The sequence below is a fragment of the Colius striatus genome, chromosome 6 (assembly GCF_028858725.1).
Source record: "Colius striatus isolate bColStr4 chromosome 6, bColStr4.1.hap1, whole genome shotgun sequence".
NCBI lineage: Eukaryota > Metazoa > Chordata > Aves > Coliiformes > Coliidae > Colius > Colius striatus.
This window is the reverse complement of record NC_084764.1, coordinates 19,294,632-19,315,762: the sequence shown is the minus strand read 5'-3', so window position 1 is coordinate 19,315,762 and position 21,131 is coordinate 19,294,632. Positions and strand designations below refer to the sequence as shown.

Sequence of the window (21,131 nt, the reverse complement as noted above, 5' to 3'; positions counted from 1 at the left end):
GTCACTTCTGTGCATGCAGAGCTGCTAGTAAGATCGAGTCTTACATTCCCAGTCAGTCTGTGGTTCTTCCCAGCTGGCTGTTTACTTCGACAATGCAGAGAAGGGAGAGAAACGAAATTATCTTTGAAAAAGAGATCTTGTGAGAGTATTCAAGTTTTTGAAGTGCTGTTCTATGGCACACCTTAACTAACACTTATGCTACAAGCTTAAATTGAACACCTCTCATGGCTTTAATATGCTTACTGGAAGTTTTAAGTTATTCTTTTTATAGCAAATGCAAGAGTATACTTACACTTCAAATAGTTTATAGATATGTGTATGCAAACTTGGAAAGTATTATTTGCTGTACCTGTAAAACCTATCTGAAAGTAGACTATTGTTGTCAATTTTTGTATATTGGCACCTAAGATTCTTTATGCCCCTACTTATAACAATAAGAAATCCCAGTGAACTGAATAACATTACTTTGAAGCCCTGATCCTTTAGGGCCTACATTTACTGTTTATGAAGAAAGTTGAATGTGGAGAACACGGATGCTGTTTGCCTTGGGACCCATATCAAGTTGATATGTCCAGAAACATGGTTCTGCCTCTGCACACAAACCTCCAGATTTTAAGACCCATCCTACATGCAAAGCTGCAGTACCGTTAAACAATAGTACAGCAGATGCTTGGTATGTTTATGAGAGAGGGGGAGGGGAGCACAGTACAGATTGATGGGCCATCTGCAAATATTTTTCCTAAAGAATCTGTAAGGCTAGAGAATCTTAACTGAAAATAGATGTCATTAGAGATCTCAACCTTTCACTGACCCTGTTCCTGTCAGTGTGGGGCAGAAATAGCCACGTGTTCTGTGCAAGTGTTCCTGATGACCTTTTTTTATTGTGTTCTGCAGTAGAATTTGAGGTTTTACACAGAGAAAGAGGCTAGTGTGCTCTTGCTCCTGCACTACCTCAGAAAAATATACTGCCTTGTAAGGTCTTAAATATAGAACAAAAGGTAGCAGTCTTCTGAGATCTTAAACCATTGATACTATGCCCTGGGACCCTCTGGTACCACAGAATAGTGGTCATCATAGAACAGAAGTATTCATACCTTAAACTACTGACTTAGGTATAAGATTGAACTCTTCCATTTGCTGTGGCACTCAGCAACAGACTGGAGATTGAGGGACTTGTACTGCAAAATACATGCAGTACTAGCTGCAACATAATTCATGTCATTCCTTCTGCCAGTGATGTGAAGCATCAACCACGTAAAAAATAATAGAAGAAAAAATCTTCTTGACTTGCTAGCTAGTTTGTGCCTATTCAATTTGAGGTATCATCTTTACTTTGGGGAAGGGTTAATTGTTTCTGCAAATTTTGAGATGAAAGCAGAGGTAAAGTTTTTGGAAATAATGCCAGAGGAACCTTACCATCTAGATTTTTTATTCAACCTATTTCTTTGCCTCTATTGGGAGAAGAAATTATGAAGAAGGTATGTCAAAAAGTACAGTCATAGCTTGTCATTAAACCTATACAATGTTTTCAGTAGAACAAATCTTTAATTCTTTGAAGGAATTAAATTCTTATAATTCTTTAAATCTTTAATTCTTACCTTTCCTCTTTCATTTCTTCCTCTCACATCTCTTTATCCTCTTAATCTAATAGTAATGGTAATTGGTCTTAGTCCACTTTATATTGTAAGGAAAGATCAAAGTACTGAATCAAAGACAGCTTAAAATATTCATTGAAAGGTTCAGAGTCAGCATTTTGTTGCAAAATTCACTTGTCCCTAGACTCAGTCCAGAAAGTATAGATAGTCATGTCCTGGACGAGGTAAGTCAGAAGGACAACTCAGAAGTTTCATGGTAAAGCTACCTTTAGACCATGTTGTCTGAATATAATATATAGCAGGACTGTAAGCAAAAATTTATATCCAGCAAAATGCTCTTGTGCCAAGACTCAAACCAGATAGTATAGATAGTCATGTGGTCACTGTGTTAAAGTAATTGAAGGACTGAAGAGATTAATACTTGTCAGTGGTTCAGAATAACCTCATTCAAAAAAGTACAAGACTGACAGGTGCTAGTCATGTTTATTTGAGTGCAGTTGAAACTAGTGTGATATTAGTGAGTCAGTTCTAGTTTTCACCTGCTGAGTTACAAGGTATTCTGTGTTATTTCCTCTGGATCTGGTGGTCTCTCAGGGATGTCTTGTGAAGGTGTGCTGTAGAGAATCTCTACTGCAAAACGGATCTAACCTTTGCCAACTCTCATAATATAAAATAACATAATAATGTGACTTTTATAATAAAGCAACTTGATAACCTTTATAGCTTTCTACAGGTACTGAATTATCATTGTCTTCCTCTTCTGCTCTAAGCAAAATTTTTACCTGAAAGTTGGATTTAACTTCTTAGGGTAATCTTTAGAAACTCTTAAACTAAGCAGAAAAAACCCATCAATGTGTTTCAAGATTCTATTGGGGCTATTAAAAATAATGCACTGAAGGTGAGAGAAGGATTTACTCAAACTAAAAAGTAAAGTTTAATGATCCAAGAGTTACCAATTTTATATTCTTTGGACTCTGCTTTCAATTACAGACAGTATTGGAGCTGAGACTCTATTCAAAATGTATAAATAAGTTAATATATTTTTGATATAACATTGGCACTCTGATGCCTTTTATCTTATATCTGCACAATGTCTGTTGGAGTCCTTCATCAGCCTGAAAGACTAAAGGACTGGAAACACAAAGGTGTTGGTGATGGTATATTGGTCAGGGAACCAGTTTGTATTTGATATTCTCCAGAAGTTCCTAGCGACAGCCTTCATTAGTTGGGCCTTTCTATCTTGAGACTGCAGATTATCATGGGAGACCAAGTCACAATATGACAAAATTACAGAACCTTTTTTAACAAACTTAAAATTAGAGTCAGAGATGGTAAAATCTTGCTAGTGGATATACTGAATTACTTTGTTTATACAATTTATCTCTGTTTTGCTAAGAAGGGTTTGGGTTTTTTTGTGTGGAGTTTGAAGTTAGTCTGAGTGACTCAGTTGGAGACTTTAATTTGGATACTGTCATGCAAGGCAGACAGCGTATATCATAGTGCTTCTCTGTAGGTTGGACTTGTTGCTATTTCCCAATCTGTATCTTCTTTTCAGTCCTTTTGGATTTTTTTAAACTTTTTCTCTGGAGATGAATGACACTAGCTGTGCATAGGTCCTGTTTCTTTTAAACTTCATTTGTACTCATGTATTTATTGTTAGGCATCTGAGTGTTAAACTTTTTCACTGTGAGGGTGACAGAACAGTGGCACAGGCTGCCCAGAAGGGTTGTGGAGTCTCCTTCCTTGGGGGTCTTCAAGACCCACCTGGACATGTTCCTATGTGACCTGATCTAGGTGAACCTGCTTCTGCAGGGGGGTTCAACTAGATGATCTCTAAAGGTCCCTTCCAACCCCTACCATTCTATGATTCTTTAGACATCTGTTTCACAGAGTAGAGAAAAAGTAAGAATTGAAGCAAATTTCATATTCAACAGCATTGCAAAGTAAAGTTCACTACATCTTGTGGATAAAGAATGGCAAGTGGTATATTGATTTATTTTGTCACAAACTCCAACTTCAAGCATTTTTTAAATGCCAGAAAGACTGATGATAAAATGCATAGCTATATATCTCCTGGTTCAACCACCAAACCTCTTTACATTCCTTTATTGATGAAGTAAGATGACAGTTGAATTCTTCCTGATAAAGCAATACAACTTTTTGATTACAAATTACCATGCTAGGAGAAGCTACTTGTGTTGTTTAATAGCAAATGGCAACATTATTTAAAGAAAATCTCAGTTCATGAAATCTGTCCATACATACAACACACTACTTAAAATATATACCACACTGTTTAAAGTATATTGTCTGTGGCAAAACCCTTCTCTTGTTTTTTATCTAAGAATGAATTTTGTTTGGTAGCACACCAGACCTGGGTGGCTGTGCTCCTAAAGAGAGGTGTAAGAAAGCAGTTACTACTATGTTAAAATTGAAGAAATATTTTCAGTGGGGGGGAGGAAATAGTTCTCTGTAGCTGAGAGCTGTAAAAGGGAAGTATGCTTTGGGGAAAAAACACATACCTCCATAAGCATTTATTTTGAAGTGTAGATGCATTGCCTTATGATTTCTGTTATTTTTGGAGTGTTGGTGAAGGTGTATTTTCTAAATTGATATTTCAGAAAAATACCTGTTTTTTGTTCGTTTTGTGATGTGGTCTGTAGCTCTATGGCTATTACTTTTATTAATTTTATTATTTATTAAATTGTCTTTTTACTTCTTCCTCATGATCTTTTTTTTTCTTTTTCCCATCTTCCTGTTGCCATTAGGAGTACTGAGATGATTTTCTAAGGGAAAGGGATATATCATTCCTTGTCTCTCTCTTTGTTCTTCCTTCCCTTCTCATTTCCTTTCTCCCCATTAAGGAAACGAACATCCCCTAATCCCTTTTCCTGTTCCTTTCAGGAACTGGCTTTGCTGCAGATCTAAGTTTAGCAGCAGAAAAGTTGGCAGAATTGAATAGGTCTTCTTTGGTACCAGTGGAATTTTGCAGCCTGTATGAAATACAGTTGGGCATTTTCAAGAGGTCCATTGTGTAAATATATTAAATGTTTACAATACAAGACTGATGTTTTGTGATCATAGGTAACTTTTAAATTTAAATGTGGTTTGTTTGGCTTTTTTTTAGGGAGAAGAAAGCCATAATTGATCCTTCTTTGTTCAAATATAAAGTGCAACCTATTAAAAAAGACCTGTATGAAACTGTTATTGTTAAAGCATCCCAACTAAGGTAAAAACTAGTGTTACGAAAGTTAAAATTGTATTGTGCTATAACTGTGTGAGTTGTGCAAGTCACTGTAAGTTGTTTTTTATATAAAATTGCTTTTAAAAATAATGTTAGAACTATTAATTAGAGGCACTGGAACAAAATACAGGCTTTCTGTAGGGTTCCAAGATTTACAAATGTTAACCCAGATACCAACTCCTTTCATTAGCCCACAAAGTGAGACCTGCTGGTTCTTCTGTTCTGCTGCTGATGGAGTAGGTGGGAAAAAAGTTTGAGAACCTTGTTCTATAATATTGATGAACTATTGGCATTGTGAGCTCTTTCTCTTTGTGGTAGCATTACGGGTTTGAAATGTTGGAGCAGACATTGCTTTAAAGTGAGGTGGTGCAAAGAGATTTCTTAAATAATGCAATTTTGCCTTGAATGTAGTTAAAACTTTTTTTTAAGTAGGATAAACCAAATACTTTGGAAAAAATCGCAAAACCCAGCTTCAACAATTTCAAGTCATTTACTTCCATCATGAATTGAGACTAGTTTTTTCATTAACTACTCCTGTGTAGTTGTCTTTCTGCTTCCCACGGTGTAGTGCAGATTCCCTGGGATGCCAGGAAGCACTTAGAGCTTCCGCTGTCCTGTAGCAAAGGGTTCCACAGCTTATGAATTCACTTGTCTCACTTGTTGGTTTGGGACTTCTGTGCCTTACCTCCCCCATCTAAGAAATGCGAATTCTGTTTCCCTGCTCTCATTGTTAGCTTATTTTCAGTCTCTTCCAAAATTTTAATTTTACTTAGGGATTTTAAAAGTTACTGTTATAGAAAGGAATGTTTGTGTGATGTAGCAGGGATGCCTAGGCTGTGTAGTTTGTATGTGAATGTAGAAGAGGACATAACAGGATCTTCAAAACAAAGATGAGAGATACATAAAACAACTACAAGTTTAATTATTACTTGGGCTTGGTTTTGTTTGTAAGGAAACTTTTAGTAGAATTGAAGTTGCAAAGAATGACTATTAGTTAAAATAATAAGGATGTAATTTATAATTAAGAAAATGGGGAAAAGGTCAATTATATGAGCTGTTACATGTGTTCTTGAACATATTGTAAGCGATATTTAAAGAATAATTAAAGATGGTAGTTGGTACCTTTCTTTCCTAATACAGCCGGAGGAAGCACCTGTTTTCTCGTGACAGACTTAAACTTTTTCTGAAACAACACTGTGAACCACATGATGGAGTCATTAAAACTAAGGTAAATAAGGAGGAATAGTATGTGGGGTAGAATATTGACCCTATTCAGTATCAGAGTTCTTATTAAAATCAAGTTTAGCATTTTGTAAGTGTAATATATTGAGTTGATATTTGACTTTTCCCAAATAAAACAATGAAAACAGCAAATTCTTCTGTAAAAACAGGTTAACTTTTGCTTTTGAAAAAGATGATGGTTGTTCTGTACATGACACAGAATCAATTATTTTATTTCTTCTTAGCTACCAGTTCAGAAAAGTCCCCAAAATAAAAAAGGAGCTTTTACCTACAAAAATGTAATGTATTAAAACATATTTTGCTTAGTTGAACACAAAGGTTTTTTTGTTCTTCAAGGTATGAAGCTTTTATTTTGAAGTCAAGTAAAATTAGCTACTTCTGTTTTGGTACAGTAAGCTAATATTAGTCTCTTCTAATGCTTTTAGCTGGAAAATATTTTGTTGTAGATTGAATTCAGCCTCTGTTTTTTTAGTGAGACAGAGTACCAAAGTGTTCAAGTGGCTGGAATGAGCTTTTGATGAGGCCTTAGATGTTGAAGATATATGTTTTTGCCATCTTTTATGGAGATACATGGCAATACTTAGTGTAAGTTCAGATTAAAGTTCACATCTTAGTCTGCATAGGATGACTCTTGAGAATTTCTGTTTTCCTTTTGCTCAGGGAATTGAGTGGCTTTTCTCACACTTAAGAATTTCCCTTGATTTCCTTGTTGTGCCTGGACTCTTCAGGCTGCAACACACATTGAAAATCCTTCTTATCTTCATTTTGTTTCTAGAAAAAGTAATGGGATGGTTTATTACTTCACGTATTTTATGTATGTTAAGGAATCCTCATACAGCTGTGTTGATGTTCAGTTTGCACAGGAAAGCTTTAAGAGATGAGAGCATCAGGAGTGTCTTGCCTCTGAAATATGTGGAAAGAGGCAACAAATTTCTAAATAAGTTCTTAACTTTAAAGCTATCTCTTTTAAAGAAATTGAAATAGGTGAAAATAGAGCTGAAAGGGATAGACTGCCCCCTTCCTTGGGCTTATTAGTGATCACATTGGCCTTGATGTGATACAGTGAGCTGAGTCTAGTGATCTATTAGTGATGTTTCCTGGTGCCTCAGGAAAATTGTTATAATCTGTATACATGTGCATTTGTCATATTCTCTTTGAGATTTTTATGGAGTTTCTCCTTATTCCCTTGCAATCACCTTGCCTTTCAGCACTTACCTGAACGTGTCCTATTTGGTATGTCTCCTTTGTATCCTCATCCATATCCCTTGACAAGGGCAGACTTCTTGAAGTCACCAGGTTGACAAAGCCAACTTGAAAAGAATCTCTGACAGTTCTGATTGAGAGAAGTAATAAATTTTCTTCTCCAGATGGAGAATTATGTGTTTCTTCAGTGAATTAGTTTTCCATCTCTGTCAAAAGTAATTCTCAACACATAGCATTTAAGTAACTTGCTAGGAAGTCTGTGTTCAGCTGTGTTTGCTAAAAGGCATCTAGAGAAATAAAATCCTACCAAATGAGGCCAAATTCTGTTTTCAGAGGTGTTGCTTACATTATAATTCACTTGGTATATTAACTCTACACTTCCTTTATTTCTTATCCTAAGCTAATCAGCTGTGAATCTAGTTACTTTTATGTCTTATTTTGTGAATGAATGATTCATTAGTTAGTTTATATTTATGAAAAGGTAAGACTTTAATAACAAACATCTGTTTTTGTTTTTCTTACTAAGGCAACATCAGTTGCAAAATATAATCTAGCAGAACAAAATTTCTCCTACTTCTTTCCTGATGACCCACCCACATTTATCTTCAGTCCTGCAAGCAGACGGCGAGGCAGACCTCCAAAGAGACCTTACACTAGTCTTGTAAGTGATAACCTTTTTAATTCCAGATGAAGACATATCAGCATAGTTTTTAAATTCTTCTATTTGAACTTTCAGAACAGTTGGATAGCAAGGTTGATATTATACTTTTTTTTTTCTTTGAGGATGAACTGGTATATAAAATTGCTTTTAGATTGCTTTTTAGTTATGTCAGTAAAAGGGACTATACTTGATACATTATCTTCCTACTTTTGTCTTTATTTCTGTGATCCCACCAAGAAACCAGCTTTTCAGTGTGGTGTTAAGGCACATCGAGTACCTATCTCTTCTGAGAATGATTAAAAAATAATTTGTTAAAAAGTACTATTTTTTACTCTTAGATACAATTATGATCCCCATACAATTATGTCACCCGTGGTTACAGTTATGTCAATTTCCTGTATTTAAACACAATGGAGCTTGGTGCTCTAAACTATTTCAAAAGAAAGTTGGAAGAAAAGTTTGAGATTTTCTCCTTCCCCTCCAAATATTAGGCAGGATCTGCGAGTACTAAGTGTGTTTGTGGGAAACTCTTTTATATATATATAAAACATATATACATAAGACATATATAACAATTTAGAGAATTGTTGAAAAATCAGGAATATCTGTTGCTGGTCATTTCACTATGGATATTTTGTTCTTTTTTTTCCACTCTCCCTCTGAATTCTCTATCAGGAGGACGAGATTATTACTAAACAAAATACCCAGGGAAAGAAAAGGAAAGTGGCAAGGGAAAAGACAAAATTCCAGAAGCAAAAAGAAGAAATGCAAGCCATGGGTAAGTTGAGGTTTAGTCCTAGTGGAACCAGTTTTTGCAGGTCTGAGATCAGGCTGTAATTAGAGTGGTTTTGGATTGTACTTTTCAAAGAGAAAATGTAATATCTGCTGCCACAGCCCAATTGCAAAGTGCTCCTTTCAGCAGATAGTTGTTTCCTGAATTTTAATTTTCTTTTAATATTACTGAAGTGGGAAAACGTAAGAAGCTTGCAGTTCAGCTGTGGTGATTTGTATCTCAGATAAATGAAGAGCAAAATAAAATTTTACAGAAGTTGGATTGTGAGCTCATGTATAAATTTTACCAGTTAAAAGTACATCAAAGCATGAACATTGAACACAGTTCAATCTGTTGTATGAGGAAAATCTGTAAATGGAAAAACTGCCTCAAGATTTAAAAGAACTGCAATGCTTTCTAAACCTGTAATAACTCTTAAGGAGATACTGAGCTTTCTGAAGATGTCTGTGTGTAGGTATTTAAGATATGTCTAAATGTTCTGCAAGATTTCTTACAGTATGTATACAAATCTTTCTAATTGAAGGACCTTGAATCACTTCAGAGATTTTTTTTTTTTTAGACTGAATTATTTTGGCTTAGTTTTCACCTGTTTCTGATCTATTTAAGCTTCATTTAAAATGAAGTAAGGGAACCCACATGCCTTTTGTATTGGTTTAACTAGGTTAACTTAGTGTGTCTTCTTGAGGACCTCAAAGCTCAGACAAGATGTTCTTTTGTATTGTAACCACTCACATCATTCCTAAGGAAAAGCTTTCATGTGTGGACATATTTCAATGCACTTCAGGATTTTGCCTCTCATTTCCATTATCACATAATGTTATAGGATGGCAGGGATGTCTTGAAATTGCTTAGTCCAACATCTGCTTAAGTAACTCCAAAGTTCTCTGAGGCTACTCAGGGCCTTTTCTTCATAGGCGATAAAGACACTAGGGTTTAACAGAATCTGGTAAATTTGTGCCCACTTTTTTTCATAACTAGTATTTGTTTACGTACTGGAAATGACAGCACAGAACAAAGTAATAGCTGATCAGCATCAAAACCGCTTCTTTCCTGGTGCAGTGTCAACTACAGCTCCTAGAAGGCTAGTTAAGACACATTGTAGCCTAATTTTATCTTCATGTTTTCCTATTGCACACTTAATGCCAAATACCCTTGAAACATATAGTTGCAAACATCCACAGAGCAATAATTCTTGAAATAAGTTATATAACATTGAGATACCAATGTCGTATTTCCATTTCTGCTGCCTCACTAGAAAGCTGTTGGAGCATGTTGATATTCAAACTTCATAAATGCTTTCTGCTCTCTGTTGAGGAAACAAAATGATGATGAATGCATTAAATAACAAAAATACTATGGTGTCACGCTTGTTCTGTCTGCTCATTTTTGACCCAATATTGGCCCATCATCATAAACTTTTTTTAAAGATTCAGTTCTTAAATTCGAAATGGGCAAAATGTTACACTGTGTGTTCTTTGAAAAGTATGATCCCATCTGCACAATAAGCTTAAAAATAAAATACACTTTCAAATATGCCATACTAATGTAACCGACTATTCATCTAAACATTTTACCTGTAAATAACATTTACTTGGAGTGGCAATTACCGACATTCATGAAGTGTCTTACAAAGAGAATATAACTAGTTGTGTGAAAAGGCAACAAAATAACAAGTACCTTGAAAAATCAACCTTCTCAGTATGTAGAAGACAATGGGAAATCTACTTCACTGCGTTTGTTTGCTGAGTGACAGCCATTCCTGGTACATGTAGTAGCTATCTGTAAAAGCAATCTAGCTCATTTTTGGAATTCTATAGGAAAATGTAATCAAAATCTTTTTTTGAGTCTCATCCACTTGGTAATATGAGTAAGGATCTTTTTTTTCATTGTCTCTTCTTGTGATTCTAGCTTTCTTGTTTATTCGGTTAAAATGGTAGGCCCCATGATCCCCTTTTATTTGTTAGCCTTTTTGTGTTGGCTTTGTCAGTCCACAGAAAGTGGGAATTTGCATCCTGCTGTTCTTCTCCAGATAGCTACCAAGAAATCTGGATCTCCCCAGGCAATAATGTTTAATACTAATTAAAGTTCAGCTTAAACTGTGTAACAGAAGTAAAATTTGCATAAAACCCCCTGAAATACTAAGTAGGCTTCAAATGCATTGACTTTTCAGTAATTCAGTAATTAAGTGTTTAAAGATCACTTACTTAAAGTTTTTTATCACAAATATTTCATGGGTACGTGCCACAACAAGTTGCAACATGCACTTATTAAGCAGTCATTACTAAATAGGATGCTGTAATTGCATACAGTTGGAATCAGTTCTCATCTTTGTATGCCACTTGATAGAAACTAGTAAACAAGTAACTAACTTCTGTGTACTTCTGTATAGACCTTAAGAAATTTTACTTCACAATGATGACAATCTTGTAAAATGTGTAATCCTTAGGCTTAAAGTTCTTATTTTCTGAAGAACTTTCAAGAGATTGAATTTCTGGTTGGCATAGAAACAGTTCAGTCTTTATACCACTATCTTTTTCATATGGTAATTAAAAAAAGATCAGCCTATTTAGCACAGTTAAATACAATTGATATTTATTTTAAAGTAACTTTGGTTTGTTTGGTTATTTTTTCCTTCATAGCTTTTGAAAAAGCTAAATTAAAACAAGAGAAGGCAAATGCTATAGAAGCTAAGAAGAAGGAGAAAGAAGATAAGGAAAAAAAGAGAGAGGAATTAAAGAAGATTGTGGAAGAAGAAAGGATGAAGAAGAAAGAAGAGAAAGAGAGACTCAAAATAGAAAAGGAAAAGGTAATGCATTTGCAGCATATATATTTCATATAGGAACAGTATAATGGCCTTCTACTTCACTTGTTTCTTAGTTGCTATCGCTTTCAAGTTATTCTCCATTAACTGTTTTCAGCTCATAGAAATGTACTTTAGAAGAGTAGACGGTTATAATATATGATTATGGATTTGTGTTTCTGGATATCATTATCTATTTTAGTTCACAATAAATTCACTATGAACTTATTTCTGAAGTAATGTGGTAGCTTGGGGTTTTTTTTGCCAATAATGCATGACAATATTTGATTTGATGGTTGTCTTCTATTTAAGTGTTAAAGACGCTGTACTTTATCAGATTTGCAGCATATTAAATGGTTGTGGGTTTCCTTGTAGTTTCTCATTGGATGGAAATTGCTAAATAACTTTTTATCACTTTGCATACGAAGAATTTATTTATTCCACTGTATTTTACTGCAGCTACATCCACGTCCACTACCTATTTGGATCATCTTTTTTGTGGCAACATTCATAAATACTCTTAATTTAGATACATTTTCCTCAACCACTTCCATTTTAAACAAGCAAAAAACCCCAACCAACCAGCTAAATATTTTTTCCAATATGTTCTTATACAAAATAGAAATTATTAGATTATTTCATTGTAATTAAATATGTTTTCAATTTATCTCTTACTTTTTCTAGAAACTATAATAGGGCAATCTGACCATATTTTATGTGCAATGTGACACTTCTTTTCAGGAAAGAGAGAAGCTGCGTGAAGAAAAAAGAAAATATGTGGAATACCTGAAACAGTGGAGTAAGCCTAGAGAAGATATGGAATGTGATGATCTTAAGGTATGACTGAATTTGGAATAGCTCGAGCTTGTTCTTTACAGAGTCCTGAAACTAGATTCCCTAATGCAGAGGCTGATCAAGATCTGGTCTGAATGCTAGGGGTTGTGAATTGTTTGCAAGTCACATGTTTCCCAGTGGTGATGCTAATAGGATCATCTACATTTTCATCCTCCAGAAGAACTCTACACACTGTTCTCAGTCTTAACGTGGAACAGATGTATTTTTGAAGTGCTGACCTTGCTGAGTGGAGGGTATTGAGTATGCCTGACTTTTCTGTTAAAATATACAAAATGAGCTCAGCTAGAATAAACCTGAGTTAATTAAAAGACAGAATTTTTAAAAGACCAAATTTTTGTCTGCAAAAGGTAGAAATGACATTATCTTGTTACTTTGTGTGGCATTCTGTTAATTTAAACTCTAGCAGTATCCTTGCTTATCTGGCGACTTTTTGGGTGATCCTGGAAATCTATAAAAACTAACAAGAAGATACCTCCCAAAGAACAGAGTGTTCTAAACAAGAATATAGCACAGCTCTACATAACAGAAGTTGTCCAGTGTCACACATTTACATACACTTTATTAGTTTTGATGGGAGTAGTGAAAGGAGGCAATATTGTCAGAAAGGCAAGGACAGGGATTTATTTGAATTGCACAGGGAAACACAACAGAAATGCAAAGAGGACAAGTGGGAATAGAGTGTTAAATTAATTGAAGTGATAGCACTGGTTAGGAAGAATATAAGAACTGAATGTATTTGCAAGGAGAGCTGTATAGGCCATTGAAGATAGGACTGAAAACTTCACTGTATAGAAAGGAAGAAGAAATGGAAGAGCATTGTGGAAACAAGAGGAAGCTGTGCAAAACAGTGCTGCTGTGTTTCAGTTGGAAAAGGGAGGGCTGGGGAAAGCAATATCGTCACTATAGTGAAAATTGACAAGGATATGAATAAAGATGAGTTTAGGTGAGGCCTGCTTTTCAAAAAATTCCCTTATCAGGGAAAAAAATGAAATACCTTATTGTGTTCTCTGAAAGCATAGTATTCAGCATTCTTGTTAATGTTGGTGAACTACCACCTCTTTGGAAAGGAGACATCTTTCTGGAAATTGACTGCTGAGAAACATTAAGTGAAGACAAATCTTGGAGATAATTATTTGAAAGTCAAACTCAGTGTTAAATGCTGTCATCTGAGATCCAGAGTTGGTGTCTCTGTTAAGTGGTCGTTACATGATTACATCATCTCTCTTTAAAATAGCTTCAGTTTCCGTAACTGCGTTACCAGTGCAAAAACCTAAATACCAGAATGCTCAGTCATTGGACATGATCTTGCCTATCCTCATATTAGATGGGTATGTTTTTATGTGAATGTGTTGGATTTGTGTTTGCTTGTCTTTGCAAGCAATAATGAGTAACTTTTTAAGAACATGTTTATTTTTGCTTGTCTGGACAGTTCCAGCAAACTTTAATTCAGAATTCCTGTGAAACAACATGGGTTTAAAGGAAAAAGTCTTACCGTCAGTATTCTTAACCTGTAGCATGTTTGAGTTCCTGTAAACAAAGATCCAAAATCATTCAACTTCATGATATGAATAAGCTTTAATCTCAAAGGATTTATGTCCAAGTTGCAAGTTCTTTGGTTTTTAAAGTTAGTGCTGCTACAGATGTTACCATGATATTTGATTGTGTCTTGCAGAATTACTTCCAGTAAAATGTGAAGAAACCCAGCAGATACACTGCTTAGTATCATGGACTGTTAGATTTTAATCACTTTTGTACTCTACAGAAACCAAATATGATATTAACTTGTCCCATTTTGATTGCAGGAACTTCCCATTCCAATGCCAGTGAAGACAAGACTTCCTCCTGAGATCTTTGGTGATGCTCTGATGGTTTTGGAGTTTCTGTATGCTTTTGGGGAACTTTTTGATCTTCAAGATGAATTTCCTGAAGGAGTGACTTTAGGCAAGTTGTTGTTTCTGTCACAAGGTAGCCTGATTTTGTGGTGACCTTTCTCGTACCAAGCAACCAAGCATCTTAAGTGCACTCAAGTACCAGTGCTACAGAATTTTCTCTGCAGCTTTAATATGTCAATGCTTATATCTGCATATCAATCCAGTTTTCTCTTCATTATCAACTTCTGCAGTGTTTATAACATCAAAGTTAATTTAGATGTAGAGCTGTTAATTTACTTAGTAAAAGGTGTACTTTACTCTTGCAGTTATATATTAAGAAAATAACATTGTTTTGTCAGCACTTTCTGATAGCTTCCCCTTAAGAATATTTGCAGTATATTATGCAAAAGTAACTTGATTGTCATACCTGAAGGAAAAAAAAGTTTTAATTATTCAGTACGTAATTGTTTTCTAACTTGGTGGCAAAAGTGACGCTTCTTAAACTTTATTCACAGAAGTTTTAGAGGAAGCTCTTGTAGGAAATGACACTGAAGGCCCACTATGTGAATTGCTGTTTTTCTTCCTGACTGCCATCTTTCAGGCAATGGCCGAAGAGGAAGAGGAAGTGGCCAAAGATCAAATAGCTGATGCTGAGACCAAAGGTCAGATCCTTAATTTTACTACTGAAAAACTGAAATTTTACTCAAATTAACTTTAAACTGCATGATTTATGGCATTCCTTTGTTTAACCTTGTCTTATTATGCATGGATATTGTACATAAACAGACTTGTTTTTTCTCATCTGATATTAAAGCTTTGAACTGGGCATGGAGGCTGGGGTCTGGGGAGAATAGAGAAAAAGCAAGTTCGTTACTGTGACTGTATCCAGCAAAGCATAATAAGCTTTTCACTGCACTGCTTATGTTTTGGAGGTGAGACAAATTTGTCTCCACTTTCCTTTTCTTCCTTCAGCACTGTTAGAGGTTTCTCCTAAGGGTCAGGAAATAAGGCATTTTCCCAAATCCTCTCAAAGATTTTCATCTGCAGTTATTAAAAAATATCTGAACCTAACTAGATTAAAAACTAAAACTCGCCAGCACAACTATAATGGAGAATTCAATACTCATTGCCATTCAAGACTTGGAAATACGCATCCACAACTCCTAGATACTACGATGTCTCTGCTTTTTCCAGTAAAGTTTCTCACAGTAACTGTGCCTTTTGGTCTTCACTGTAAGCCTGAAGTTGCCCCTTTTCAGAGGTATTTGGTATGCGCTCACCGCTGATCAGAAGGAAGTGCAGACTTTGTTCCAAATTTATGCAGTCAAAGGCATTACATATGTCTTCATCCTTAGTAGGCTGTTTCTGTTCTGTATTCAGACAGCTAAGCAATTTCATCCATGGTTTGTGAATGCTCTAAGCCTTGTTCTGGAGAATACTCTACCTGTAAGATCTTACTGCTGCTAGATGGAGTGATTTGCAAGGAGTTTGTCAATAACAGAGCTTTAAAAGTTTGGGTTTTAATGCCCTTGCAAGGTGTTTCTTCCTCATTTTTTCAACTCATTTATTTATGAAGACTTGCTGTGGATAAAATCTGACTACTTTGTTACACTCATTAAGTATCTAGTGATGGTCTCTCAAAACTAAAAAAAAAAACCCTATCAAAAAGTGTGGTGGTGTAACTGAGAAGGTAGAAAGAAGCACCAGACTGGGAACCTTGAAAATATTTTTAAGATGTTAATGGTTGCATGGTAGCTTCAGTGTTGAATTGCTAAATACAACAGTATCTTTTAACTGTTGGAAAACATAAAAAAGGATTCCAATATCAAGTAATCAAGGAGTAATTTATTAGATTCTTTATTATTCATAGGACTGATCAGAAGAAGAAGTGATGTAACTTTCATATTTTAATTTGACTATATGGGGCTGACAATTGTAAAAATCTGATGTTTTGCTTGTAGCTCAGGAGAGCTGTGGACAGGGCACTTTTCACCTGCCTGTGAACTTTTATTTCTTGTCGCTCTTTTTTAGACATTATCTTTGTTGTAAAAGAATTACATGTTCTCAGCTTTGTAATTCTGACCATCTAAACTAGTAGTAATCAGCATATTTGCTCACTTAAATTCTGTACAGGCAGTGTTTCTCCAACACAAAACACCGTGAGTGTGGGGTTTTGGCATGTAAATACTTTCTCCGACCCTGTAATACAGATATAGCAAGGGAGGATATATAGAGGTTAATTGTACAGTGTCTGGGTGACAGTTTTCAAACAACATCAATCATTATAAAAATTTATGTGGATTTGCTTTTTATTTAGTCTTAGTTTAGATTTGTGGCTCTTTATTGACTTGGTTACTTTTAAACTGCTTGATGATTTGGAATTGAACGAAATGAAATTGATGAAACACGATACAAGGCTGAAAAAATTCTGTCAACCCTCTGGAGAATTACCTGTATGTGCTAAGGAAACTTTTGTCTAAGAAACAGAAATTTTGCTGTTTGTGCCTTTCACTGCCCTGCTTTTCTGGTCAGTTTGCTACTGTGTGATGCTCCTTATTAACCGCAGATGCCTGTTTTGGTGGAATATGGTTTCTTTTGTATTTGTGCAGAACAGTAAGGCCATGTCTAAGTTACAGATTAAAATTATACGGTGGATAGGAATGATAACCAAAATGTCTGACTGGTTTGGATGGTCTTTCTGAAACCAAAGTGATGATAGAAAATGACAGTTCATTTGAGGGAACAAAACACAGGTGTTCTTGCATTGTTATTTGGTTTTGCTTTCGAGTGTGTTTACAGGTTTGTTTTTGCTGCCTTTTATGTTGCCATTGTGCATGCTTTGTGCATTGGGATTGCTTTAACAGCCTATATATAGGGAGAAGAGCGTGTAGCATGTGGTGCATGTCCTTAGCATTTAGTCAGAGTTTTAGTTGCATTTAAAGATAGGTACCTTTTAATTTGGATGTTGAGTTGAGTTTTGAATACATTGATGCTTTTGTAAATATCGGCCCTCTTTTTGCTCTGTCTGCAACTTCTAAAAATCGGCTTGCTTTCCTCCCCTCCACAGTACAAGTTTTAATTTGCACTAGAATAAAGTGTTTATTTCCTTAAAGATTTAACAGAGGCTTTGGACGAAGATGCAGACCCCACAAAATCTGCACTGTCTGCAGTTGCAACTTTGGCAGCTGCATGGCCCCAGTTACATCAGGGTATGTGTGGGTTTCACTTCTTGTTTTGTTATTGTTGTTATTTTGCTCTGTATTTTAAAGCACATTTTTTATATTGACTTGCATTTAAATGTCTATGTAAAATAACTGTTAATTCTTCTCGACTATAGGGTGCAATTTGAAAAACTTGGATCTTGATAGCTGCACTCTTTCTGAGATTCTCAGACTTCACATTCTAGCATCAGGTGCTGATGTAACATCAGCCAATGCAAAATACCGTTACCAGAAGCGAGGAGGGTTTGATGCTACTGATGATGCTTGCATGGAGCTGAGGTTAAGTAACCCAGGTCTCCTGAAGAAACTGTCAAGTACCTCAGTGTATGATTTGTTGCCAGGTAATAAAAGACTGTAAATGTTAGAGATTATTAGATTATTGCTTATCAATTGACCAGTTTTGTAATTGCCTCAGATCAATAATGTTAAAAATTTACTGTATCGTAGAATAATTAAGGTTGGAAAAGACCTCTGGAGGTCACCTAGACCCTGTTCTCTGGCCTCCACAGGCGAGTCCCACCAGATCAGAGGTTGTAGAGCTAGGCAGTCTCATTACTTCTGAGTAGGGTTTGTTTTATTTTTAAAACAAAAAAAATGTTAGTTTTACTTGCAGAGGCGGATAAGCATAGAAGTGACTCAGGCCCAACTTTTTATTGGGTTTGGGTATTTTGTTATTTGGAAATGGAGGAAAAAAATACTGTTTCCTGTTCATCTGTTTTGAAGATAATATTGCATTTTAGTTCTTCTTTCTGAAGTAAAAGTTAATAAATTAAAAATAAAGTCTCGCATCTCTGAGCAAAGGAGTATTTCAGGAAATGGTTCTTTGCAAGTGCAGCTGGGGACACTACAAATGTTTGACTGTTCCCTTTTTTTTAAGTGAGAAGAACCAAGTTTCAGTTTAGAGTGTGTAAGAGTAAGACTTATTTATCAGTTGTATAGTGAAATATAAAACATGGTCTGAATTTTCTTAGGAGAAAAGATGAAGATACTTCATGCCCTCTGTGGGAAACTTCTGACTCTTGTCTCCACTCGAGATTTCATTGAGGACTCTGTTGATGTGTTACGACAAGCAAAACAGGAGTTCAGAGAATTAAAGGCAGAACAGCATCGCAAAGAACGAGAAGCAGCAGCAGCAAGGTAAAACTAAGATATAGGAAGATAAGTTACTTTACTACAAATTAGATTAATTCCTTGATTGCAAAATACATATCTAAGAAACAATAGTAGTGTTTGTGTTTTCATACTGATTTCTTGAGACCTTAGACAGGAGCGAAACATTCCTGTGATAAGCATTGTCCTTTCCCACATTACTGTTGTTTTTAGATAATGCTGTAGTGTAATCTAAACTAATTGGAATAAATAATTATAAAACAAGTCTGTAATATAAAACAACAACAAAAAAAAAAGGTCTGGCCAAATCAGATACTAGATTAATTGCAGCTGTTTTTTCGTATTATTCTTACTATTAGGATACGTAAGAGGAAAGAAGAAAGGTTGAAAGAACAAGAATTAAAAATGAAAGAGAAGCAAGAAAAGCTGAAGGAAGAAGAGCAAAGAAATCCTGCTGTAGAAGTATCTGTTGGGTATGATACATGGTATTATTGTGATACATACGATACAGCACTTTTCAGTTATGTGGCCAGACTTCACCTATGTAGTTGTCATTGTCTTGATCATGTACAAATTCCTATTTTAAGTGTATCACTTGTAAGGGTGATATCTATTTTTTTTCCCAGTGTTCTAGAATTACTTTATGAAAGTGACTTAATCTTTAAAATAAACTTTTATGATACTTATTTATAATTATATTATGTAATTATTTTGTCAATAGGTAAGCCTACCAGACTTTCAAGAGAAACTTGCAAATTCTAATTTTTGCATTGTATTTTTTTGCTTTTTTTTTTGTGTTACTTTGTCTTGCATTGATTTGATATCTATGAATATCTTCACAATAGACCATTCAGATTTGTTTTTTAATTTAAGGAATTGATCTGACCTGAGCTTACTTTATACTGACTTCATATAACAGTTTAGGAATCAAATTTAATAGCATTAAAAAAAATATTATACTACACCAGGTGACTTCCATAAAACCATGGCTTTTTGTTCTCTTAATAAAACTGTAGTTTCAGGTGACACGGTTCATGTACACGCAGCTGTATGGGATTCCAGAAAAAAAGCAAAATGTATATACAACACTCTATCTTTCCCTGCTTGAGTAAGGGAGTTCGTTAAATAAATCTGCTTGCAAAAGACATGGGCCAAAGACAAATTTGTGCTATGTTTATGAAGCTGTAGTTGGAAAAAAAATGTATCATGTTATCCTTTAGTTCTGTAGGTTTTTAATCTTATTTCCTAGATGAGGGGAAAGTGTGTAATAAGCATTTTATAAAATTATACACATTTTGATGAGGAAACATTTTTGAAGTAATGAAAAAAATAATTCAAGTCAGTAGAACTCCAAAAGATCTGATTATAGTAATGACTGTCAAATGAAAGAGTGAATACCAAAAAGCAGGTTTTAGTCTTTAATGTGGAACTTTCAATTACAATTCAGTGGGTTTCTTATGGGTTTTAATTTGTTCTATGACTTAAAGTTTATTTTTTAAAAGTATTATAAGTGTTTTATTAGCTTAAGTACCTCTGAGTGGAAAACAAGATGCTATATTCAGTTGTGTTCAGAGTGTTTCTTTTGTTCCATTCAGCTTTTAATACGTAGTTGGTCAGTTAGTCACCTCTTGTGTTTTTTATTTTGTCAGGGAGGAGGAACGGGAAGACCTTGATACTAGTACGGAGAGCAAAGAAATTGAACGTAAAGAGCAAGACATGGACACAGTGACTGAGGACGAAGAAGATCTGGGACCAAACAAAAAACGAGGAAGAGGTAATGCTACAATGTATTTGTTCATTTATGTACATTTATGCACTCACACACATACCCCTGTAAAGTTCTTGGGTTTTATAGTACACTTTCATAAATTATCAGTCTTACCTATAGATTTATAAAGGAAAGGGAAAAAATTCCACCCAAAGATGGTCACAATGAGCTATTAAGTGCACTAGACTGGCCTGATGTAGTTCTAGTGGTCAGCTGTGTGTTCTTTCAGTTTGCTCTCTTCTTGTCTTCTGTACTTGCTGTTTGGATTCCTCTTGCCTGACAAACCACTACAGTTGCAAGCAGTGCACTCAGAGAGAATTGTAGGAATCTCATCTAATAGGGTGGTTTTGATTCTTTTTATTAAGGAAGGTGCAAAACCAACAGGTATTTTAAAGGAAAATGCCTTCTATACAAGAATGCAATCAAGTTTATCTCTAGATTTAATATCCTCAGCAGTGTGCTAGTAGGAACTGTGGTGCAGTAAAGGTGCACAGCCTGGTATTTGTAATGACATAACTATCACCACTGGAGGATGAATTGCTGAAGGCTTTGGACTGCTAGCTCACCTGTATCCTCCTCCCATGAAGGCTTTGTGCTAGCGTCTGTGCCAATGACGGGCCTAGATGATTGTGGACTTAAGGTTGCACACTTGTACAGTTCCTAACGGTACCTAGGACACAAGTCTGAGTCATTCAGTAATACTGGTTTGTATGTGTACTACAGCTTTATCATGGCAAAATTATAAAGTTTTAAACAGTGTCAAGTTTC

General features: G+C 35.2%; 1 protein-coding gene across 2 annotated transcripts in view; it reads left to right on the top strand.

The window, feature by feature from the left end:
* BAZ1A (bromodomain adjacent to zinc finger domain 1A) overlaps nucleotides 1-21,131 on the top strand; it is a 61,572-nt gene that overhangs the window by 19,262 nt on the left and 21,179 nt on the right. The window contains exons 5-17 of one of the 2 annotated variants that reach the window (XM_061997890.1): nucleotides 4,723-4,824; nucleotides 5,980-6,067; nucleotides 7,811-7,945; nucleotides 8,621-8,723; nucleotides 11,378-11,544; nucleotides 12,280-12,375; nucleotides 14,196-14,334; nucleotides 14,780-14,926; nucleotides 17,378-17,473; nucleotides 17,602-17,826; nucleotides 18,457-18,622; nucleotides 18,955-19,068; nucleotides 20,245-20,369. In XM_061997890.1, the coding sequence (XP_061853874.1) occupies nucleotides 4,723-4,824; nucleotides 5,980-6,067; nucleotides 7,811-7,945; nucleotides 8,621-8,723; nucleotides 11,378-11,544; nucleotides 12,280-12,375; nucleotides 14,196-14,334; nucleotides 14,780-14,926; nucleotides 17,378-17,473; nucleotides 17,602-17,826; nucleotides 18,457-18,622; nucleotides 18,955-19,068; nucleotides 20,245-20,369 (1,703 nt within the window). The remainder of the gene's footprint in view (nucleotides 1-4,722; nucleotides 4,825-5,979; nucleotides 6,068-7,810; nucleotides 7,946-8,620; nucleotides 8,724-11,377; nucleotides 11,545-12,279; nucleotides 12,376-14,195; nucleotides 14,335-14,779; nucleotides 14,927-17,377; nucleotides 17,474-17,601; nucleotides 17,827-18,456; nucleotides 18,623-18,954; nucleotides 19,069-20,244; nucleotides 20,370-21,131) is intronic. The other variant, XM_061997891.1, reaches the window with a different exon arrangement.